This window comes from Natrix helvetica, assembly GCF_964273705.1.
Source record: "Natrix helvetica genome assembly, chromosome: 2".
Classification (NCBI taxonomy): domain Eukaryota; kingdom Metazoa; phylum Chordata; class Lepidosauria; order Squamata; family Natricidae; genus Natrix; species Natrix helvetica.
In genome coordinates, this window is record NC_138552.1 from 106,682,273 (window position 1) to 106,708,297 (window position 26,025).

Sequence of the window (26,025 nt, forward strand, 5' to 3'; positions counted from 1 at the left end):
CCTCCTTCCCATAGTATAATGCAAGTGTAGATATAGTCATATTCTGGCCTCCAGATCCTCATGACTAGAGATTATTTATTATATTCATTTGCCACCAACTCCCAGCAATTCACTCGTATTAGTATATGCTTTATGCTAAATGTAAACAACCAATTTCTTACCGAAATCCAAATTTATCCATAGATACAGAGAGGTGCCTGGGCTGGTCATAACACTTATAGATATTCCTGTCATCCATCGGGATTAGGTCAACATCACTAAATACAAAGCAGTCATAATCATATTCTTTCAAAGCTTCTGTGAAGCCTACATTCAGAAGCTTTGCACGATTAAATGTTTCTTCTCCATCCTAATGTAAGAAAAGGAAGAATCGTTATGAGCCTTCAAAAGATGAGTTGGTACTTCTTATTTGTTACCATACTACCCAGGACCTTCATCAGAGGCAACATTAGAGGTGGATTGCTGCCGGTTCAGCCCGTTTCGGCTGAACTGATAGTGGAATTCAGGCCTTGGTCACAGAACCGGCAGCGAGCCTGGCCACGCCCCCAAACTGGTTCCCTCGCTGCCCTTTAGCTGCTGCCATTGTAGATTTTAGTGACTGTGCATGCGCAGTTCACTGTAAATTGTTCTGTGCATGCGCAAAGGACAATTTACATTGAACAGCGCATGCACGCACTGGGCACATCTGGAATGTGGGTTGCGAACCGGCAGTAATGCGGCACCCCTGGGCAACATATATAGCACCACATACACACATAAGCCTACAATTTGCCAGTTTTCTATCCAGTTTGGCTTATAGCTAAGACCAACAATAAAGTTTATATGAAAGGAATGTGCTCAGTTTGCATTTCAATTAACTTCCCTTCAAACTATGGGAAGAGAGAAAGCAGGCACACAGCAAAGAATTTCACTTTGCTCTGCATCAGCCTTCTGAAACCCGGAGTTTTCTTAGTGGATTGGGGGTGCTCCTGAGATGCCCCTCCGGGTAGCAGTTCATCGTGTTGGAGGATGCTGCTCATTTACATATGTTAAGATTGTGTATAGTCTTGTGTAAACACTTGTCTCTTCTTCCCATTCAGTTACCTGAATGTTGTTAAAACATATGTCCAATGAAGAACAATGCTTGCAAGCCTCATTTACAGAGGAAGGAATGGAAAACCAGCTTCCCAATAAAAATTATTTAGATCATATTTTAATGTTTACAATTACTTTAATAAAAGAGCCTGGCATCACACAAATAGCTAGATCATATTTATTGTAGTGAGAAGCAAAACAAAATATTCTCTATACGTCAACTGTGTTTGTTCCCAATGTCATCACCCTTAACTTTTTCCATTCTTCCTTTCCTCTGTTTTGTTAACCAATGAAGAAACACAAATATCTGGTTTTTTAAAAGGGTTAAGAGTATTATTGTCCTGCTTGTTCCACAGAACCATTTTCTGGCCACGCCTGGATGGTGTGACAAGAAGCAGAGTAGAGCCAGAACAGGATTTGGTAATCTTCAGCGGAAGAAAAGAGTACTAAAAACAAGTAGAAAAGTTTGAGATAGCTATATTGAAAGTGATAAAAAAAATTAATAACTCCATACTCTTTATAATACCAGATTAGTCCCGAATACAACTAAAAGAGAGGTCTGACAGAACTTTTTGCTTTGTTCTTGTGGTTGTTTTCATTGATTGATTGACAGTGTCAACTCTTAGCAAGTGCATATATTTTTTCTCCATGAGTTGTTTTCACAGAATACTAAAAATAAAATGTACATTTTGGGAGTTTCTAAATTACAATCCAGTTCTATATTTGTTGAACTTGAAATGTAATGGAAATGTTTATGACCTTGGCAAAAATTACACAGCCGAACACAGCAATGAAAATACCCTTTATGACAGTGAAGGATTAGATGAAATTACCATTCTCTCCTTCCAATTAACTCTCTTCAGAAAAACTAGTCAACCATATGATTGTGGTCACTGTTTACTGTGGATCAGTAAATAAGCAAAATAATAAGAGTAGGGGCAGAATTAGGAGGTCACTTTCACAAGATTCCCTTAAATATGAATTTTGAAGCAGCAGAATTATTAGAGGTATGTTTTGCAAATGGAGACACGTTTCCATTTCTGTTTCTGTAGATTCAGCAAAGACAAACCGTAATAATATCCAGAGTGGATAAAATGTTGAACTGGAAAATCAGTTACATAGGGGAAGAATTATTTATTTCTAACACAAATTACTTAAGATGGATACTATAGAGGTATTTTAAATGGATTGAGAAAGAGTTTTTATAGTCTCAAATGACAGGTTATAGCTATTCCTGTTACATTTCTCCTGTTCTTTCTATACAAAGCCACCGCAGCAAAACACATGCAGTTAGTTCTAGCCATTATCTCCGGTAAACCAACTATTATTTTTTTTAAAGCCAAATTTGTGTGTGGATTAATTCATTTGCAGAATTATCACTTTACAATTTTGTATCAGGCAGAGGGCTAATCAATACCAAAGATACAATTGCACATTACTTTTTTAAAAAAATACAACTCATAATAGCATTCAAGTTTAGTTAATATATTTTAGCTTGAAAATGCCCTATTGAAAGAGAGGATTCTCATTTAGCTTTTTTTTCTTCTCCAATAAAGGTTAGAATTAGCTTAATTCTTATTTTAGCCTTAGTACAATAGGCCTACAAAACAAAACAAAAAACTGTTAGGTTAGAAGGGTGCATATAGTTTTACTTACTTTAAAAGTTTGGTTCAATTCTGGAAAAAGACTAATTCTCTATCTATTGATAGTTCTAAAGAATTGTTGGATAAATCTTATTCTGAATTGAAAACTGAGAGCCTGCTTAATCTTCCTCCCTTAAATGGTGAGCTAATAGCTGCTAAAACAGAACTGTTAACTAAATGATGCAGCTTACGTCTATGGAGATTCTCAATCATCCAGGTCATGGTTGTCCCAAAGGTGCATTTCAAAAAGGCAACTGGAACTTTCTTGGTGTTTTTTCCTTGAAAACATTTTGCTTCTCATCCAAGTAGCTTCTTCAGCAGAAGTGATCGTAAGCTGCATCCCAAAGGGACCGCATAATATCTTGCAATGAATTTATTCAGTATATATTGGAGACACACTGCCAAAGAGTAGCAGCCTTGTATAGAAATATAGCAATATGAAAGCTTCCCACCAATGAAAGCAGTAGCCTGAGCAAGTGACTGCATGGGGAAAATTCAACTCAGTTGTAAATCCCTTTCTGTATTGTACCATCTGTAAACGGTGTTTCAAAACGAAAATATGCTGGTTGCATTTCTTTGGAAACTTGTCATGCGTTCTTTGTATTTTCTAGTTCAATCAACAGAAATGAACCGGCCTCCTAGAGATGAGGGAAGAATTTTCTTTGGCACAAAGTACTTTGGCAGAACAAGGCAGCTGCCAGATTCTAGCACTGGCAGCTTCGACTTTTCCAAAAAGGTGTCAGTGGAGCAGGTCATGACAAAAAGAATCTGACTTGGAGTAGGCAACTTTCTGGCCATTTGGCTTTCTCACAGTTTAGCCAAGCAAAGAAGAAGATATGCTGGGATGGTCTCAGGTCAAATCTTGTCAACTGCAAAATCATTCTACAAAAGCCACCATTCCAATCTTAGCTAACAATCAGATCCAAGCTAATATACATGAATCGCTTTGTATTGTACAGTATATCTCAAAGCCCCCATTATAATTTCTCCTCATCTGGCTCAGTCTCAACATTTCCTTTTTAGGGACATGTAAATACAACCAGCCAAGTTTGCAAGAGAATTTCCTGGCATGTTTTTATGAATGGCCGATCTCCTCTTTAAATTAATCATGTTAGCTTCAGCTTCCTCTCAAGGGAATAAACAAAGGCAAAACAATAATAATAATGATGCAGGAAGGAACCACAAACCAAACGATGCCTTTTGACAAAGATCATGATCTTAAAAATATCTCAAATAACTTCTTCAGCTTCAGGCTCACATTTATGACAAAATATCCAATCAACAATAGTAAGCATTCACTTTCTCTGCCTTCCATGTTTGAATATGGAGACTTAAACTCTGAATGTCTGTCTCATCTATTCAAGCCCAATCAACTCAACGGTGATATTAAATGCCTCTTAATGTTGAGCAGCTTGAAGAGTAAAGACATTTATAGAATTATTAGAATTCTTTATAGAATTATTGTTAAATGTCTAGAAGTCACCAATATATATATATACTTTGGAAACGGTCTGTCTTCATCTGACTTTCCTAATTAGAAAGCTTCTCATTCATTTAGTTAGCTGTTTAGATAGCTGCTGCAGGATGTGTTATTCTTCTCATTTTCAGCAGTTCCTAAGCCTGCAGCAGAATGCACAGCTGATTTACATAGAAGCAACTCAATTCTGCATTTAATGGGGATAACTTTCTATGACTTCCAGATTGACAACAATCTTATCCAATTACTACACTGGAGGATGTGAAACCAGCAATCCACCTAGGTTAACATGTAATTTCATTTTCTTTCAGGAAAAACAGGCATTTGTGAAATGAACTATTGGTTGAAGGACTCATACAAAAAGCCCGATTAACCACAATATCTCAAACCAGCGTGAGCAAAACAATAATGCATTTTATTCTGTAATTGGGTTCTGAACAATTAGGAGCGGAAATTAGGACATATTATACCTCCAATAAAGAATAACTGGAAAATGGACCTGGGACAACAACACCCTCAAGATTAAATTCTTGCCAATCCGGAAAAAAATATTGCAAAGTATTTGAAACTCCATCCCGCAACTGTAACCTGATGCATAAAATCTTATTTTGCAAAGCACTGGAAATTGGAGAGTCATTTGAGCAATTTAATCAAATAATAGGTTATTTAATACTTAAATTGTTAAATAGGATAAATTTGTAGGATTTTTACAGTGTATACTGGGTCATAGTTTCAACTTTTTAAAAAATAGCATGAAATATATTCATTAAAAGATCAAGAAATTGCTTCCCATTTACCTGTGTGTGCTCGTATCTACAGCAAATACCTCCTACACCCTCTACTTTCAGCCACCAAAGCATAGGAAGCAAATCAGGAAGCCAAAACCAGTTAGTGCAGGAGTGTCAAACTCACCGCGTCACATTGTCATCATATGATTTATCGTGACTTTTCCCCGCCTTCACTAAACTGGGTGGGCGTGGTCAGCATGTCACACATCCGGGCCGTGGGTTTGACACCCCTGAGCTAGTGCAAAAATGTGACTGGAAATAGAGGAACAGCAACAGATGACTTTAAGGATCCTGTTCTGGTCTTCTCCTTAGAAGAGAACAAATATTCCAACATCTGAGCCAAAATTTATATTTACATCATTTTCTATTTGATGCAGAGGCAACACCCCCCCCCCCCCGTATGTATCCCTGCTTGCTTTGCGTTTCATGCTTGCTTTGTGTTGCAAGATCAAATGCATTTGGATTCAGTTGAAGCAATATAACATGTATGGCATCTATTTCAGCCCTTTTGCGAAGGATACAGATGTACCAACTCTTTAAGACAAATTGAAAACCATAGAATCATAGGGTTGGAAAGGACCCTTCTGGTCCATTCCCTTAACCATGGGACTAGTACAAACAACTAATCTTCAAGGATTACAGTATTTCCTTATTTGCCATGGAACTTACTGGCCCTGCATAGTTGTGGAACATTTTTGCATCGCACAAGCTTCAGGTATAGAGCATCAGTGTACGAAGAAGTCGATCCCACAAATTTGAGCAATAAGCACTGATTCAACTCAAAGAAGGTAAGAAGGTAAAGGCTGCCAGACCATTACCTGTCCTGAGGGAAAAGCACCTATTTATCCCTTCAATCCCATCCTATCACTTATTCTCACAAATAGCAGCTAACCAAGTCCCATGTTGACCCCACTGCAGGTAAGCGTGGGCCCCTGAATCATTACTAGAATGCATATGTATTATCTTTTGTATCTATGTATCAGTTGAAAACACAGAAGGTGTCACTGTTGCGGAAGAGTCAAGCCAAACGAAAGCCTGGGAGTTTAAATGTCTGCTAAGTAGCTAAAATAGCCAAATTGTGATTGGAACCAAAGGTGGACCTGGGGAGCAAGCACAGCCTTCCCTCTACACACCATTTTGCCATTATTTCTTATCTTCATAGCAAAAACTGTTGGGAATCTCACTTGGAAGAGGAGAAGAATGGAGAAGGGGTAAGAAGTGGTAAATAGAGGTTTCTATCTCTTTGCTCTGCCTACTCTGCCTTCCTTCCAAATTGCATCCCCTCTTGTATTTTAGCAGTCTGGCAGACTCCCACATCCTGGTCTACTACTTCATGTCTCATTTGGCTATCAGTCAAGGAAGGTAGATGTTAGATACTCATACCAACTACAGTGGTTTCCACCAAGGTCCTCTGTTCCGGCGGGAACAGAAGTTTAATCCTATTGGTCGAAGGGTCTGACAGCTCCCTATAAAAGGGCTGCTGTCAGACTCAACCTTCACTGGATTGTTCTTACTTGTTGTTGTTAATAAAGAGCTGTTGTTACCGTTAAACCTGTGTGTGCCTATCCATTACCCAATCTAACACTGGCGACGGTGGGATTGGAAGGCAACTAGGTGAACCGAAAAGAGCGTATATCCAAGTATATCCAGCGCGGCTTCGAGCAGCCATTTTTGAGCGTCAAACTCAAAACGCCCTCTGTACGCAAAATGGCCATGCATGCCCCACCATATGACCCAGTCACCGAGCACTGGGATTTGTACATGCTATGATTTGACTGCTTCCTCGAGGCAAACGACCTCATGGGCCTTTCTGAAGGCCGCAAGAAGAACATGTTCCTCAGGTACTGTGGCCGGGAAGTGTTCGAGACAGCAAAAGATCTCTCCGAGCCAACACTGCTCCAATCAGTTGCCTGGTCCGTGCTCCAGCACACGCTTAGGACTCATTATGCACCCAAGCCATCCAAGCACGTTCGCCGGAATGAATTCAATATCAGGAACCAAGAGGGCGAGTCGATTAATGAGTATGTTGCCACACTCCGTAAAGCCGCAGCGTATTGTGAATTCAGAGACTTAGACGAGCTGATTCTGGACCGCATAATATGTGGCGTTCGGAACATTAATTTGCAGAGGAGGTTGCTTGAAAAACAAACCTCACTCTGCAAATCGCTTTGGACGAAGCCAGGGTGTCAGAATCAGCCGTCAAATCGACTGAAACCTTGCAGCATCAAAGCGTGCCCCAAGAAGCGCGGAAAAGCACACGCATTTATCATGAGGCCGCAGAGCCCGAGAGTTCTGAAGAAGAAGACAGCTGTCGCATGTGCAGTAACCGCGCCCCGCCGGCGCACAATTTCAAACAGTGTCTCCCGCCTTGCGCAAGCTGCGGAGACCATGTCAGATCGGCTTGCCATTTCCATGACGCAACCTGCCAGCGATGCAAGCGAAAGGGGCACATCGCAAAGGTGTGCCGGAGAGAATTCCCTGCTGCTGCCTGGCAGCCTAGAGGCGCACCAAGCCGCCAACCGAGGCCAGCCAAGGGGCCTGAAAGAAGCCACCACGGCGCTCAGAGGGCGACGACAAAATCATCCACCACACCTCAATTGGACAAGTCCGCACCAGGCAGCCCAAAAAGCTGAAGGTCACAGTCCTCATTGAGGACTCTCCATGTGAGATGGAGATCGACACCAGGTCATCACTGACCATCATACCATGGTCTACCCTGAAACAGGGTGTCCTCAAGAAACAGCACCTTTGCACCCCTGACATCCGCCTATGAGATTACCAGGGAAACCGGGTCCCCATCGTGGGCCAAGGCACCTTCCAGGTGAACTTCAAACAATTCAGTAGGTGCATTCAAATGTCACCACCTGCAATTCGGCGTTAGTATCGCCCCTGGACTGTTCCAAAGCCTCATGGAACGGCTTTTGCAGGGGATTCCAGGAGTCGTCCCCTATTTCAATGCTCACTCCTTCCACAGTCAGCTCAAGCCCGAGGTTACCGGGAAACTTATCTGGTTTTTTGCAGGCTCACAGCGAGTTCTGAGCAAACCGGCTCCAGAAGCTCCAGCAGTGGCCTGTGAAAGGTTCCAAGAGCTTCCACCAAGCGGAGCTACAGAGCAAACAGGTCCATCCGACCTGTCGAAGGAAACCCCTCCTACTGAACAGTGCAGGTCAGGCAGAGCTACCCAAAAGCCCAGCTACCTGCGTGACTACCTTACCAGTAGGATTGTTCCATCTAAGAGGGGAGGGGTGTTAGATACCTATACCAACTACAGTGGTTTCCACCAAGGTCCTCTGTTCCGGTGGGAACAGAGGTTCAATCCTATTGGTCGAAGGGTCTGACAGCTCCCTATAAAAGGGCTGCTGTCAGACTCAACCTTCGCTGGATTGTTCTCACTTGTTGTACTTAATAAAGAGCTGTTGTTACCGTTAAGCCTGTGTGTGCCTATCCATTACCCAATCTAACAGTAGAGAAATCTGGAACCCTGGAAGAAAACTATCCATTTGGAAGCAATGTGCAGAAGGGGCCCCAGCATAGCAGGAACTGGCAGACTAAAATCAGAACGTGACAGGGGTGACAGGAAAATAGCAGCTCTGGAGCATGTCCTTTCAAAAAGGAAGGACTTCCTGTTGCATTTTGGACAACTGATGGCCAGCAGTATCCATTACACAATCCATTTGCAATATAGTCCATTAACCATGTAGTAAAAGCCATCTGTTTACAGCTTTCAAAGACACAGGAAGGGGGATAGGCAGACAGAAAAAAAAATACTTTGCAATTCTGTATACTGAGGGGAACCCCCCCCCCAGGGCACGCTGGGAAATGAATTCTTTCCCCCCCCCCCCAGAATGTTCTATTCAACAATTATGCCAATTCTTCCAAAAACCACTGTATTTTCTGCTTTGCCGTATAAAATTGTGATCCAAGCATCATTTCTTCTCCCAGATGAGTTTGGGACATTAAGAAAAGGATGCTTTCCCCTACCCCTAAGCTTTCTCTCTTTGCCATTTGTACCCCAAAATAGAATACACAGCAATCACTCTATAAAATCCTTAAAATAACAAACAAAGTGGCAAAACGTAGCAAGTATTTGGAATTTGGTTGGCCTCAGAGGACAAATATATTTGCAAGTTTGCTTGAATAAAGGATGTACTTCATATAAGATATTAACATGTTATCTAAGCAAATGAGCCATAGTGAAATAAATTCAAAGCTTCTTTCTCTCAGAGAATGGGGATCTTTCAAGCTCTTTTCAAATTCTTAGGCTACAATGACATTGCCATAGATGAAACTCCACTGAACTGTGAGGCTTGCATATGAATATATATTTAAAGGTTCATACAGTATTGTCCTTTTCCTTCCTTTCACATTGTAACTGACTTCAGGAATCTCAGATTATTCTCAATCTGTACCAGTTCTGAAGAAAAGCTGTTCCAATAGTCCACCACTCTTGATTTTTTTCCAGTTCTATAATTCAAGCTATTGTCAGACAGAAAGCACAAGATTGACAAGAACTATTGTCCTGACACAACTTGAGGACACCTTTTGCTCCTTCCCCATGGTGTTTGTCAAAGAAGAGGCTGCAAACTAATTACCGGCCAGTTTGACAAGCCAGCTGGATTTCTGCCTGAAGCAGCAGCTGTAGGTTTCTGTCAGATCTGCAGAAACAAGCCCTGTTGCCTCCATGAAGTGAGCCAATCCCACACAAAGCTCTCCTAAGTTGCAACAAGTCAAACAGCTGGCATTCATTAACAATCTGGCACAAATCTTACCTCAAAGCAACAAACAGCCCCAAATTGGCACTATGAGCTTAGAGGCTCAGATCAGGCTTTGGATTGAGGCAGTTCTCTTGCTTGAACTCTTAAATTCCCACCCTGCTTGGTCTTGCAGTGGAATTCGTGTTTCTTTCAAGTGTTATTGGATTAGGAAGTGGTAACAGGCACAGATTTCCTAGGCTAGTGACACCAAGGAGAGTAGTTGCACTACTTCCATGATGGTAACTTAGGCAATTTCTTCTCTGGGCTCTAAGAAACTCAACAACTTGCAGCATTGTTTGTATCCAACCGTGGCAACTTTAAAACTTGGGAACTTCAACTCCTAGAATTCCCCAGCCAACAGTCTTAAAAGTTACCAAGGCTCGATGCTCCGATTTCAATGAATGGAGCAACAGGAAGGGAGCAACTATTCCATAAGGTAACCTTGTGCTTTACTAATGATTTCCCCATCGTGTGCAGCACAAAGATGTGTTAGATAGCATAAAGGGCACTCCCTACCTCCCCATTTGTGATGACAATCAACCCATGCTCCGCCCAGATTAAAACCTTGCAAAAGCGATGCAAAACGATTCTAGGCAAACATGCCAGGGCTTTTTTTTTTTTTTTTTGAAATCTTGAGAAAGAGCTCCCCTGAAAAAGCTAAAGCATTTTATGACGTATTCACTGTTCACAAAGCAAAAAGCAGGTCCAAAGTACAAATTCCTCAAGTAGGATGCAGAGGAACTATAGAGAAGTAATATACCTCACAAAGATAGGTGAAAATACATTCCAGTTCAAGAAAATGGGGACTGACATGACTCTCCCCACCTTGCTCAAAGAGCCTTCTTATGAATTTTCACTTTTCTCTACCCCCATTTCAGGCTGGGTTTCCACGTAACACATTTCAGATGTTTCCAAAGTCAGCGCAAGGGATTTGTGGGCAGTTTGCTTTGTACTGAAAGGTAAGAGGTGGGACGTTACCATGGAAGCAGGAGGAGGAGCAGCATTTCTTCCCTCTCTTATTTTTTCCTATGAGATGCAGAACACAGAAGGACGCAGATGTAGTAAGAATCATTCACACAGAAATTCTCGATGCTTCAGTGATTGTTTTGCTATAGGACAGGTTTAATAAGAAAAAGGGAAGATTTCCCCCCCTAGAAAGGAAGGGGGGAAAAGAGAAGGAAGAATAGATGCAAAGGAAGGACAGACAAGGAGGAGAAAAAAAAGAGAAAAGCAATTGTCAAGAAAGTAAAGAAAGACTTTTTTTTTTTAAAAAACCTTCAGATATACAATTCTTGCAAAACCCCACCACCATCTGGATAATTTAAGGATCATGGCCAACAGTGTTTGTTGCATATTTAACTGATTGGATATGTTAAAAAAAACTCTCAAAACATCCTGCTATAATAAAGTTAATCAAGCTGAATACTTCCATTGACAAAATTAGTTCATTCCACTCAATCATTTTTGTCGCCTTTGAGTAGCAATGGAGGAAGCACTAGCACATCTGAGACCCATGTCTACTCAGCCCAGTTTCTCTTATCTGGGCCTTCCAGATGTGTTAAACTCCAACACACAAATGTTTTAATTAAGCAGTGAATATAGACCTTTGTTGTCAAAAACATCTGAAAAGGATCAGATTGAGGACGGATGGGCTACTTCCAGCCATTAAAATATTGTCATTAAATGACCATATCCCATCCTAGGCTGCAAAAGAAAACATGAAGATTTAAAAAGATAGTTTTAAGTAGTCAATTCCAACTAAGTACAATGGTTGCCTTCTGGTTAAGCCATTAGTAGAAACTATTAGCAAAGTTTGCTCAGATACAAAATCTGAGCCACAGCATATACAGAAAGAGGATTATAACTCAACGATTCCCAAACTTTATAGAGTATTATCTGCCTTTTAAAAGTCCTCATATTAGGTGATTCAAGCAGAGAGTCCCAGGGCAGCATTTTACAAGTCTGTATGTGAGACATATTATTCCTAGGCAAAGAGAGAGTGAATTCATGAGGTTTTTCTGACCTGTCAGGTATCATCACTATGAAGGCTCAAGACATAGATATTAGGAGGCCAGCAAGCAATGTTAAATAGGCTAGTCTAGACCTGAAAGAAAATAGATTATTCCCACCAATTGTTTTGTAATCCAACTTAGAAAATATGCTCAACTTTTTTGCATATAACAGTGGAGTGGCAAAAAGAAATGTAACCTGGGCTCTAGATTGATCACACAAATTCAGAACATCTTGACTGAAATCACATCTAAACCCAGGTGTTTAACTGATGCAGTCTCTACCCAAACAGAGAATGTAGAACTACTAGTTCCTCCTTGAGAATCAGGTATTACTAAGCACATCATGCAGCTGTGCATAGTCTATGAAACTGGCAAACATCACATCTTATGAAACTGGCACATGAAAATCACATCCTGAAGGCTCACAAAACAAGAAAAACCCTAGAACAGACACCTTTATGCAAACAGGTTAAACTCTGTGACTTATGGTTCGCATTATGGGAGGATTCACCACTTGTGGATTGTTTTACACTCATTATTTATTAGAAGAATTGGCCATGACTCTCTAAACGCATTTCTTACTGTTTGTAGCCATGTGCTCTGATAGGGATATTGTGTTAATACAATAAAGGTAGTTATAATACAAGCCGTATGGATGCCGTAAGACGTAAACTAAAATAATGTGATGAGGTCTGGCGTCAGCTTCTTTGGTGGCCAGGGCTAACAGTAAGAGCAGAAAAGTATGAAACCTACAGTCTGCAAGTCACTAATCTAAAGTTTCTAGACCCATCAGTTATTGAGTCTGGGTAACTTTTCTAAGAAAAATTCAACTTTCCTTGTCTATATCAGAGTATTGATCCTTAGCTTCCTTGCTCACCTGTCCAAATTTCCTATGTGCCTTTTACCCTCACAACCTGACACCACCACATTTTCCTATACAATGTGCTCTAAAAGAAAGAAGCCAAAGGGGGGGAGGATTAATTGTCCTTCTTTGAATATCACAAAGATAAAAATGTACCTAGGCAACTCAATAGGATTAATAATACAGAAAGAAGGAAATTCACCCAAAGAAAGATACGTATTCTAAGATCTCATGTCTGAGAATAAAGATATGACACGAACAAAATATTCATTAATCAAAAATATCTTGAGGTATCACAGGCCACAATTTAGTACTACTACATGAATCTCAGGATTTTTACAGAATTCTGTAACTTCACTATTTCTACTCAGGCAAAATATGACAGGTCCCAATGATTATTTTAATTGTATAAGAATAGGTTAACTCACTGTGGGAGTTATTCATTATAGTTCTTTATAGATTAACAAGATAACAGGTCAACTTGCTGTATTAAATATTCAACAACAGAAATAACTAACACCGTCTCTTTTTGGCTGTATTATTGGAGGTTCAGATGTAGATCTACAAGGATCTCGCTTTCGATGCTTTGGTCTGATTTGGAGGCCATTGGCAGCAATTCTGAAATTGGGCAGACGTAAAAGATTGGGGGTGGGTGGGTTGTAATCTACTTTGAAGTTCTTATAGAAGCCTTGGCTTATAGTGTTGTAATGTTTTTTTCTATTGTACTTAGTTTGTTTTTAAAGGCAGTTAGCTGCTTTCATAAGCCAGGAATGCAGGGAATAGAGTTTAGAAATTTAAAAAAATTCAAGCAACTGTTATTGATTTTGTTGCAGCATGCAAAGCAAGGATCTTTCAAAAGATTAAGCTTCCTATTTCATCACTATTCAGTACAAAAACATACCTGAAAGAAACCAACAGCATGCACACATACTTCTCTTCTATGTGCACCGATCTCTTCAGAACTGCAATTCTTACCTGATTAATCACATAGATACCATAATCGAGCTGCTGCCTTTGCAGGATTGGATGCAGGTAAAACAACCAGTATTTCAAGTGTTCATCTCGATTTCTGAAAGGGATAATAATTGCCACTTTCTGAAGTGCTTTGCAGTCCTTTGGTGTATAGCGGCCTCCTTCCCTGAGTTCTGGATTTTCCTTCTCCACATCCTTCAGATTCACAACTTGTGAAAACTCCACGTGCAATGGACCAACTGGTGGGAGGAAAAAAACAACACAGGATCAGATCAAATAAGGTTGTGGGTGGCAGGTGACATTTCTTTGAGAATCATTGCAAGACTTTTAAAAGAATCTAAAAACTACAGTAGGCGCCAAGGTTCATTCTTGCTATGTTTATAAAGGCGTTACGTGCAAAACTCGAAACATATTTCAGAAATCTCATTTTGGGTTCCTAAGTGTTGCGTCTCTGGAATTTTTACCTTAGAATGACCATTGGCTTACCTGAAGGGTCCTTTTCTGTGCACCGCGGGAGAGTCCAAGCAATGGTTAATTCACTCTGGTTGCCCTGGATACTGAGGAACTTTTTTTCTCCCTTTAACCACACCTCCTCGTGTGATCACAGCCAGAATAATTTCCGAAAAGTCAATCTGTCGAGAGGATGGAGCGAAGGCGTCCAAGGAGTTTCCAGTTGAAGAAAAGAGGAAAGAATCCCCGGGCCGAAGACCAGGGAGGGTTGGACTCTCCCGCGGTGCACAGAAAAGGACCCTTCAGGTAAGCCAATGGTCATTTTCCTGTGCACCGCTTGGAGAGTCCAAGCAATGGGACATACCCAAGTTATTGTCTGATTGGGTGGGCAGAGTCAGAGTCCCGGGATTCGGTCGAAGACACGACCCCTTGAAGTACCCTCCTGCCAAAGGACGCCTCAGCCGAGGCGTAAACGTCCAGTTTGTAATGACGGATGAAGGGCGACGGGGAGGACCACGTAGCCGCCTTACAAATGTCTAGTATTGATGCCTGGGTGGCCCAGGCCGCCGTGGTAGCCGCGCTGCGAGTGGAATGCGCAGTGATGCCTCGGGGCACCGATCTGGACTGACTTTCGTAGGCCAGGGCGATGCAGGCGCGCAGCCACCTGCCAACAGTGGAAGAGGAGATTTTCTTGCCCAGGGAACCTGGATGAAATGACACGAATAAGGACTCCGACTTCCGGAATTCGGAGGTGCGGGCGATGTATGTTTTCAGCGCCCTTCTCACGTCCAACATGTGCCACTGTCGTTCCCTGGGATGTGACGGTCTCGGACAGAAATCAGGAATCACAATTTCTTGCGTTCTATGAAACCAAGTATTAACCTTTGGAATAAAGGTAGGGTCCAGTCTCAACACCACCCTATCTGGGTGGACGGTACATAGGTCCTGGCGAACTGACAGGGCTGCCAGTTCTGAAATACGACGAGCTGACGTCACGGCGATGAGGAACGCCGTTTTTAGTGTAAGAAGACGCAGCGACGTAGTGCTGAGAGGCTCGAAGGGTGGAGCGGTGAGCGCCTGCAGAACCACGGACAGCTGCCAGGTGGGGTAGCGGTGGACCGTGGGAGGTCGTAAGTTACAAGCTCCCTTGAGGAAGGAACGGACCCTGGGCACCTTGCTAAGGGGCAAGACCGGGTCACCGGCCCAAACGGTGGAGAGGGCCGCCACCTGTCGTCGAAGGGTATTTGGAGCGAGGCCCTTGGCAAGGCCCCCTTGTAGGAAGTCCAGGACGCGGGAGACCGGAGCCGTCACCGGGTCCAAACGTAAGGCGTTGCACCATTTGGCGAAGGAGGCCCACGAGGCATCGTAGATTCGAGTGGTCGATGGCCGCCTAGCTGCTTGAATGGTGTGTATTACCTCCCCTGAGAAGCCCTCGCGCCTCAGCTGGTCCCCCTCAAGTGCCAGACGGCCAATTGTAGCCATTGGGGCTCTGGATGAGTTACGGCCCCCTGGCTGAGGGAGACTTGGTCTGGAGGAATCTTCCACGGAGGTGACAGGGAGAGGCTGACCAGGTCGGCGAACCACGAACGACGGGGCCAGTGCGGGGCCACGAGGAGTACCTCCGCCTCCTCCGTGATGATCCTGTGGATGACTTGTGGAATCAGGGGCAGCGGAGGAAAGGCATAAAGTAGGCCCCGGGGCCAAGGAGAGCGAAGGGCATCCGTCCCTTCCGCCCCCGGGGACTGGAAGCGGGAGAAATAGCGGCGAAGTTGAGCATTTTTCCTGGATGCGAATAGGTCGACCACGGGAGTGCCGAACCTGCGGGACAGCTGGTGAAATAGAGCCGGATCCAGTTTCCACTCTGCCGGGTCTATGGTGGTCCTGCTCAGCCTGGGTGTTGTCGACTCCCGAAATGTGGTCGGAGCGAAGAGATGCCAAATGCCTCTCCGCCCAGCGCCCCAGGGATTCCGCTTCCTTCATCAACGTCTTGGATCTGGTGCCCCCCTGGCGGTTTATGTGGGCCTTGGTGGCCACATTGTCCGTCATCAATAGGACATGTTGATGGAGAATGTCTTGGCGAAAATGCCGGAGTGCCAGGCGGGCCGCACGCAGCTCCAGGAGATTGATGCTGCAGGAGCTCTCTGCGGGTGACCATTTGCCTTGCACCACTAGATGACCCATGTGTGCCCCCCAGCCGGCGAGGCTTGCGTCTGTGGTGACCACTAACCGGTTGGGCTCCTTGAACAGGTGGCCCTTGAGGAGTGCAGGGGACGTCCACCATCGGAGCGATCTCTTCACTGCTGGGGGAACGCTCACCAGTCGATTCGAGTTGCTCCTTGAGGCCCTCTGGTGAGGAAGGAGGAGCCATTGGAGAGCTCTGGAGTGAAGGCGAGCCCATGGGACGATCGAGATGGCAGAGATCATTTTTCCCAACAGCTGTGACAGGAGGACGATCGGTACCTGTCTCGCGAGCATCACCTTGCGGGTCATGGCCACTAAGCTGTCTAGCCTGTCCTGGGATAAGAAGACCCTGCATAGGGAAGTGTCTATGACCGCCCCCAGGTGGATAAGTCTGGTGGTGGGAACCAGATGGCTTTTCTTCAGATTTAGGGAAAAACCGTGGCTCCTCAGGGTTCTCATTGTGATGCGGAGGTCCCGCAAGGCCTGCTGCCTGGACGACGACTGGATCAGGATGTCGTCCAGGTAGCACTGGAGCCTTATGGGTCTGCGCCTCAGTTGGGCTGCTACAACTGCCAGGACCTTGGTGAAGGTCCTGGGGGCCGACGACAGGCCGAAGGGAAGGGCCCGGTATTGAAAATGCCTGCCGGCATAAAAAAAGCGCAGGAACCTCCTGTGCTGTGGACGGATGGGGATGTGTAGGTAAGCCTCCTTGAGGTCGATAGAGGTAAGGAGGTCTCCCTGACGGATCCCCGACAGGATGGACTGGAGGGACTGCATCTTGAACCTCCGGTAGGCAATGTGCCTGTTGAGGTTCTTTAGGTCCAAGATGGCCCTCCAGCCCCCCGAGTTCTTTGGTACCAGGAAGAGGATGGAGTAGAACCCCCTCCTTTCCTGGTCGGGGGGGACCTGCTCTATCGCGTCTATCTCCAGGAGATGGCGAATCTCCTGGTTCATAAGCTCCCTCTTCAGAGGGCAGGAAGGAGTGGGACACCGGATGAAGTTCCGGGGAGGGGGGGATAGGAATTCTAGGGATAGACCTTCCCTCACGATCTGGAGGACCCAGGCGTCCTCCGTGGTCTGGACCCAATGGTGGGCGAATAGCTGGAGGCGCCCCCCTATGGGTGACGGGCCCGGGCAGTCACTTAGATTTGCGGAAGGGCCTGTTAGAGGCACCTCCGCGGTTGGATTTACGAAAACCGAATTGTTGTCTACCTCTGTCCTTAAAGGAGGACCTGTCCTGGAACCTGTCCCCTGACTGACCAGCCGGTCGGTAGGGCGGGGAGAAGGAAGTAGAGGTAGAGGGTTCAGGGGCACGAAAGGGCTGCCTCCTGGGGTATGGAGCGGACTTGCGGTCCTGCTTTTTCGTGGTGGAAGGCAAGATCTTCCTTTTATCTTTGGATTCAATGAGGAGAGGCTCAAGCGCCTCCCCAAATAATTTGGCGCCCTTAAAGGGGGCTGAGGCCAGCTTCCACTTGTGCTTCTGGTCCGCCTGCCAGTGGCGGAGCCAGATCAGGCGGCGTGAGGTGACGTTGGCCGCCAAGGCTCTAGAAGCAAATTTAGAGGCGTTAAGGGATGCGTCGGCCGCATATTGGGAGGCCGCAATAATTTTTGAAATATCCTGGCGGAGGCGCAAGTCTCCTGCCGGGAGTTTGGTCAACAGTTCCCTTAGCCATATAACGGAGGCCCTGTTAAAAAAGGAGGCGGAAGAGGAGGCTTTGATGGCCCAGGCAGCCGCCAGGTGGGCCTTATGGCACACCCTCTCCGCCTTCTTATCCTCCGCCTTGAGTCCATCCAGCAGTTCTGCTGGGAGGGAAGAGTTGGAGGTTAGGGCAGTGATAGGTGGTTCCACGGCCGGGAGAACCAAAAGGTCTTCCAAGGTGGGGTCCATAGAGTAAAGTTTCTTGTCTGCCCCGCTGGGGGAAGACAAGGTGGCTGGTTGGGCCCACTGGCGTTGGATCACGTCCAGGAACAAGCCCGGAACCGGGACCAGTTCCTGTTGGGGGGCCGGGACGTCGAACATGGCCGCATTGGGATTCTCGGGAACAGCATCGGCCGAAGGTTGGGCCGGCTTAGGTTTAATCCCTACCCTGGTAGCTAGTTTGGCCTTACGGAGAATGGACTTAAAAAGAGTGGGTTTGAAAAGTCCGGAAAAGGCAGGGGCTTCCGGGGGGAGGCCCTCGTCTTCAGATAGCTCCAGGCCGTCCTGGTCAGCGTCCTCGATGGCGGAGGTTTCGCTGACCACGGATGACTCAAGGGACGGATGGCGGGCACGCTTGGCTGGAGGGGGGGCCGCCGGGCCCCAGGAAGAGGCCCCTGGCCCCGAAGGGGGAGGGGAGCGCTTTTGGAGGCCCTCAGCAATGCCTCTGGCGATAGCACGATCGACCAAAGCCTGCACGCGCGGTGACAGCTCGGGCTCCTGATCAGAATCTGATCCCGGGTCCCTGGGGTCCTGGAGATGGTAGGGAGAACCCCCAGCCGGGGGAGCCCTGGTGTGACCCTCTGGGACTGGGTCCTGCTCATATGACCAGGACGGGGCAGGAGAAGTTGGCTCCGCCAGTGATCTGTCCGGGGACAGATCCTGAGACTCTACCTCCTCATTCAGCAATGCCAAGATATCACTTCTGGATGGGGGAACGGGGGCCACTTCTGGGGGGGACCCTGTCCCAGCCTGGCGCCGGGCCTTCTCAAATTGTTTATCAAGGGCCCGCTGGCGTCTCTCAGCGTCCTTGGTTTCGGCTGCAGTCGGGGCCTTGACAGGGTGCCTATGGGTGTCCCCTGAGATGCCCTTGCCCACACTCCCACCCCTACTGGAAGGGGGATCCTTGCTAGGGGCCTGAGAGGGGCCGGATCTAGCCTCAACGGAACCTGATGGAGGGAGCTCCATGCCAATGACCGCACAAGGATGATGCAGAAAACACAGGCAAGCGGGTGGGCTGCAGCGGAATTCGACTGGCTACACTGAAGGCCTAAGGAAAAAAGACAATTATGATTAATAATACAGGTATAGGAAAATTAATAAATCCATTTCAGCCTAACACCAGTAGCCAAATGGGAGGAGGACACCCAGGAGGCTGAGCTATGAGGTGGGCCTGCAGCCCAGGCTGCAGTAACCCTAGCAGGAGAGGCAGGGAAGTCAGTAGGCCAGGAGACTAGAGCTTAAAAAAAGGCGAAGGCCTGGCCAGATCTTAAGGATAAAGAAAATCCTTCCCTGTGCCGGTGCAAAGGACACGTGGTGGCCAAATTACCAGCGCCGCTGATGTCCAGTGGGTGGTGGCCGAGGGTCCGTTGGGCGGGCCCGGCGAGGCCCTGTAGCCACCAAGCGGCCTCCTGCAGGAGCGTGGCTGAGCGGCAGAGGCCTAAAATTAAAGGCGCGAACTTTTCGCGCCTAAAAATGGCCGCCGCAACAGCGAGGAGCTGGGCGGAGAGGAGAGCGGCAGCCAGGATCAATCCGGGCCGCTCGTAGCTCCGCGGGGGCTGAGGGGTGTAAAAAAACGCAGGGAAGTCAAAAAAACGAAAAAACTAGGCCGGAAAATAACAACCGGGGAGGGAACCGACCAAAAAACAAAGAAAAAAAAAAAAACCCCTTCGCCGCTGTTGCCGCGCTCTGGGAGCAAGCGGCAAGTTTCCAAGCCTGCAAAAGTGCGAGGCTGTGGAGAAACAACCTCCCCCACACACGCTTACCTCCTGGCCTCCTAGATAGCTGTGTTGATTGAAGAAGAATAAAAGACAGGGAGAAAAGTTGGTTTTGAAGAGGAAAAGGTTTTCCAAATTATTAGGAGAGTCCAAGCCAAGGATTAATAGCCTGAACTCAAAAATACATCCGATCTGGGCAGTGAGGAAAATTATTCTGGCTGTGATCACACGAGGAGGTGTGGTTAAAGGGAGAAAAAAAGTTCCTCAGTATCCAGGGCAACCAGAGTGAATTAACCATTGCTTGGACTCTCCAAGCGGTACACAGGAAAAGGGTAATATCCAAGCAAAAGGGTTAACATTATTCTCATAGGTACGCCGCCTGTCAAAACTCAAGACACAATCTTTCTTATTTCTTACATCATTTTAGTTTAAAATTCTATTTCGTTGGCTCCCACCTTCTGTTGCACTTGGATTGGGTGCTTGTGTCCTATACTTTGGGCACATCAAGCTTTTCTTGGCCATTGCTAATTCTGGACTTCCCTCATCATGGACTTTATTGAACAGGGTGGAGAACTGGATCTAGGCCAGTAACTAGAGCATATTTCCTATACTGTTGGTTAGAAGGATGACAGTGGTGGGGTTGAAATCCTAAATCAGGGGGGAGTCAGACTGGCAGCCCTCAGGCCAGATGCGTCACGTGCAGGCCACGCCCACCCCAGCTCCGCGAATGGGAAAAATGTGACGTGACATCAATGTGATGCTGCAAGTTTGACACCTATGTCCTAGATTAAAGAAATGGTCTCAAGGTTGCACGTATTCACTTTTTTTCCATTGCTCTTCTGAACACTGTAGTGAAACTGAGCGTAGCAACTGTAATACATAAAAGACCCATTTTACAGATTGGCCCTACCACCAGAATATTCTTCACAGTTTTGTTTTAAAACTTACTTTACTTATAAGTTTGTGTGCCACCTACTCCAAAGATTCTTTGTTCCCAGAGGTCTTGCTACATTTCGAAGCTTGGTGAGAGCATCTTGGCACACCATGGAAACTACATAAAGCCTTTTGTTCTTTCTTTCAATGAATGAAATTTGGCCACGTCTGTAGAGTGGTCAACATATTACAAGGCTTTAGGAAGATTTGGTTATGAGGCACAGTTTTTTATCCATTAAACATGAAACTCAGTCAACTGAACATGTAAAAATGTTTTATTTTTATGTATTTATTTAAAATGTTATTATTATTATTTTATTATTATCATAGTCAGGTTGGTACTCAAGACAAACTAATAGAGGCATCTAACACAGAAGGTTTATTTTCAAAGTCTTTGTGTCTTAAAACATTTATTGTTACAATCTCATAAATTCAAAAGTCTTTCTGGTAAAAGATCTGTAACATAATATATTATAATACATTACAGATGGAGTCTTTAATCATAGTTAAGATAGCAATAGCACTTAGACTTATATACACACTTCACAGTGCTTTACGGCCCTAAGCGGTTTACAGAGTCAGCATATTGCCTCCAACAATCTGGATCCTTGGAAGGATGGAAAGCTGAGTCAATATCATATCCACACCAACCTGTAGCATAAATAAACCTAAATCAGATTTGTTAAAAGCTACCTACAAAAATTACATCTTCAGATGATCTACTACAGGGGTGTCCAAACTTGGCAACTTTAAGACTTGTGGACTTCAACACCCAGAATTCCCAGGGAGTTGAAGTCCCAGGGAGTTGAAGTCCACAAGTCTTAAAGTTGCCAAGTTTGGACACCCCTGATCTACTATAAAACTTTTTCTAAACTAAACTGGATTGTTTCTTTTTTAACCCCTTTAGGGATTTTTTCCTGTAGATGCGATACTGCCTGGGAACTCCACATTGCCTTGTTCTTTTATCATGGAATTAAAATCAAAGCTGTGAAAGTAACATAAATAAAATTCAACTCGGCAGATGGTGATGAATTTGCCTAATTGTAATCTACAAAGCTCAACCCAGCAGTAAATACATTGCCATTCAGAATGTGGAAATTTATTACAGTAATTCTGAAATCACCTTGTTAACTGCCACAGGAGTTACTTTGTTAACTGCCACCCCTCCCTCTTTTAAAGAAAAACTTTCAGCACTAACCACATGCAAAACAAAACCACTTTTGGGTTTGGCTCACCCACTGAAACTATGCCCCTCTAAATGCTTCTACATCAAAACGAGGAAGCAAATGGGATCACTAACATTACAGCTGACAAGCCATTTGCCTGGTTTCAGCACACTCTCTAACAGAAACACACATGCACAACCCCGTCCTCTTTCCACATTAGATTAGCAGCGCAGAATAACTGGAACAAGATCATGTAGCAAAAGGCTCCAGGAAGTCTGAGAAAGGGAAACATTTATTCTTCTTAAGAAAAATGAGACCTGATAGTGGAGGACTGGAGATTTAAACATGGACCTGCCCCAATCTTATTAAAATAAGAGATAGGAGGGACACAGCCGCAGTTAATTCTAGCTTTGGCAATATTATGACTGGATTACTGCATTCTGTACTGGTCAAAACTGCATTCAGATATATTATAGTCACTTGGATTTTCAGATAATGTGTTACATGAAAACCGCAAAATTAAATACATTCCCACAAGCTCAAAGGAAGGTTGCAGAGAGATTACCATGCACATGTGCGCACCCACACTTCTGCATGGTTCTTTGGTTTGGTCTTGCCTCCTTCTAATCAGCTTCAGATTGTGTCACATTCTCTTGTGGGATATGAGCTGTTCATTCAAGCAGATGCTAACAAGCAGATACTTAGTAGGGCTGCCCAATCAGAGAAGGCCATACCTACTGCATCTCCACTGTCTTAGTCACTGCCATGTCATCAAGAACTGCACCCAATGTAGAGATTGTGATTCATACAGAGACTGCTTTAAACTCTAGCAACATCCTTATCTGTCTTCTATAAATATTATTCTCCAAATGGTTGAGACTACATATAATTCCTATGATCTCCAGATCAGCCTCCATCCAGCTATTCTCAAGTTTGGGAATAACTAAGCTAAAGTCAAAGATTCTAGCCATTTGAGCAGCCTTATCAGCAAAGGGCTATGTAAAGTTGGCTATGGTGACCAGACCAAGTATTGTATCTTGCTGTTGGCTTTTTCCTAATATAATAGGGGATTTATTTATTTTTTCCATTCAACTGTGTCAATTCTCAGAGGCTACATGGACAAGTCCCTCCAGTTTTCTTAGCCCTGTTTTTCAGAAGTGATTTGCCATTGACTCCTTCCTAGGAATGAGAAAAAGCGACTGGCTGAATATCATCCAGCTGGCCTTGTGTCAAGGAAGAACTAGAATTCATGGTCTCCTGCATTCTAGCCTGATGCCTTAACTACTACACCAAACTGACTCTCCATAGGGGATTAGTTATCTTCAAAAGAGTTGCTGAATGACAATGTCTGGACTTAGTAAGGAAGAAAAATAAAGGTCTCTCTCTTTCTCTAGGGATTGATTTGGCTGCCTCATTTTTTTGGAAATCCTCACCAAAAGATCAACAGGGATTGATCAGCAGAAAGTTATTTCTCAGAGGAATCTCATTCAGCTCTTTATCTCCTTCCTGTTGCCAATGGCTCACCAAGCATTGGGCAGAGCTGCCCACAACATACCTGGGAATTCCCTAAGTGCTTTCTGGAAACAATTGGATCCACCAGGCACCAAGAGCAGATTTTTCTAATGAGTCCTGCCCCACATTTTTTGGAGATAGTAGAATATTTTTCATAGCTCCCAAGTAGGAAACACACCACTATTACAGAAAGCCTGAACAACTTAAAAGAAGGTTTAATCACTACTTTACATCTCAAAGCTGATATAGGTAATCTGACACCAACTCCTACTGCCACTGAAAGAATCTGCTTCTTCAACCTCAAGCTGTCAAAATGGCTGATTCTCCTAATTCATTACACCCTTCTCTCCCCTGGACCTTCTTCAAGAACAGTAGCAGATCCCCTGTCACAGTCTGCTCAATTTCTATTAAAGAGTGATTGGTTTCTGTACAAACCAATCCAGGTAACTGCCATCCTATAAGCTTACAATGTATACTTGGCACATTATATGCTAAGCATTTTTTTATACATTTACTGATGAGATAGTCCAAGAAAAGCTTTTTTAGCAATGAAGCAAACCGGTTTTAGGACAGGTTTTTCTTTTGCTGATCAATGTATCACTTTGCATGACCTCTGTACCGAATACGCTCCTAGAGGTGCTCTTTATACTACTTTCAAAGATCTGAAAGTAGCATTTGATTCGATCCTTCATGAGAGGTTATGGAAAAAGCTAGCAGCTTCCTTTAACTTTCACTGACTCCTACAATTACCTATGAGGTTACATGAATATACTACCGTATTTCCCTAAAAATTAGACTCAACCGGAAAATAAGTCCTAGCATGATTTTTCAGGATGCTCGTAATATAAGGACTACCTCCAAATTAAGCCCCAGTTAAGATTGTCAGCAGGAAGGACACATTTAGTACCATATTTCCCTGAAAATAAGACCTAACCAGAAAATAAGCCCTAATGAGTCTTTTGGAGCAAAAATTAATATAAGACCCAGTCTTACTTTCGGGGAAACATGGGTACAATACCGATTCAGTGTTCAAATAATGAAGTTCTGAGAGACTTAAACAGGGGTCTATCTTGGTGCTTTTATTATTTATTTTTATGTCAACAATTTTTTTGAAGCTCTTGCCGAAGTCAAATTTTACCCATTTTCCAGTCATTATAGCAAGCTCCAATCTCATGGTCCTATGATCTTGTGTTTCTTTCCCAAGTAATGCTACACAAACCTTCATTCATTAGCATTGTTATGTCTTTCTGAAATGCTAGCAATCAGCCATGTGAAAATCAGGGTGATTGTATTCAACAAGCAGCATGCTAACCACTCCGAAAACCTGGAAGATTAATAACTTCCAAAAGTTATTGGAAGAGCGAGGCTTTCAAAGACCTTGGCATCTTTCTCCAGTTATCTTCATCTTGGAAGTTTCATTCTTCACACTGTTTTCCTTTCTTTTTATTTACAACATTTTCAAATTTATAGCTAAATCTGAAAAAGGAAGTAAATATGACTATTTTTATTATGTTAAATAACCACCTATGTTTATGGGAATAGGTACACAAAAACAGCTAGGAAAAGTGTATTCGCTCACAGGCCAACTATGTACAGGGAGTCTTTGACTTACAACCATTAATTTTGTACCATCTGAAGTTATAATGGCACTTAAGAAAATGACTTATAACCATTTACAATCATTGTAGTATCCTTATGGTCATGTGATCAAAATTTGAACACTTGGCAACTGGCATGTGTTTATGACAGTTGCAGTGATCATGTAACCACCTTTTGTGACCTTCTCACAATCAAGGTCAATGGCGAATCTAGATTCACTTAACAATCGTGTTACTAACTTAACAGCTACAGTGCTTACCTGACAACTGTGGCGGAAAGAGTTGTAAAATAGGGCAAAACTCATTTAACAATGCTTAGCAATAGAAATTTTGGGCTCAATTGTGATCGTAAGTTGAGGATTATCTGTGCATATCTCTTACGAATTAAAACCAGAGAATTTGAATGGTGCTTACCCTCAAAGTAGGTAGATTGCTATTTAACCAGCTTTTCAGAACTTTAGCCCTGAAATCTTAGTTTCCTCATCAAACTAGAGGAGAAAAACTTGACGTTTTCCATCAATGATGCATCTAATCAATAGTATATTACAGTCCACCTTTTTTTAGCCTCTAAGAGACAGATACAAAGGTAGTCCTCAATTTATTATCACAATCGGGACCAGCATTTTTGTCATTAAGCAATGGAGTCATTAAGCAAGTTATCCCATGACTAGATCCGGTTTTACAGCTATTTTTACCCTGGTCACTAAGCAAATATGAGTTCCCTAATTGACATTGCTTGTCGAAAGCCAGCTGGGAAGGTTGCAAATCACAATCCCATGTTTGCAAGACACTTCAGCCATCATAAATACAAGCTGGCTGCCAAGCACCCAAATTAAAATGACGTGATTGCAAAGTCGTAACTTAAAGGATGGGTCATGTCAATTTTTCCCAGGCTGTCAAAACTTTGAATCAACATTAGATGAATGATCGTAAGTCAAGGACTACCAGTATAAATAGTACATTAGGTCAT

General features: G+C 44.0%; 1 protein-coding gene across 1 annotated transcript in view; it reads right to left on the bottom strand.

Annotated features, from left to right (window-relative positions):
• The window catches only part of B4GALT1 (beta-1,4-galactosyltransferase 1), a 61,521-nt gene that overhangs the window by 20,532 nt on the left and 14,964 nt on the right, over positions 1-26,025 (bottom strand). The window contains exons 2-3 of the mRNA XM_081944038.1: positions 13,586-13,821; positions 162-349 (exon numbers count right to left, since the gene is read on the bottom strand). Coding sequence (XP_081800164.1) covers positions 162-349; positions 13,586-13,821 — 424 coding nt within the window. The remainder of the gene's footprint in view (positions 1-161; positions 350-13,585; positions 13,822-26,025) is intronic.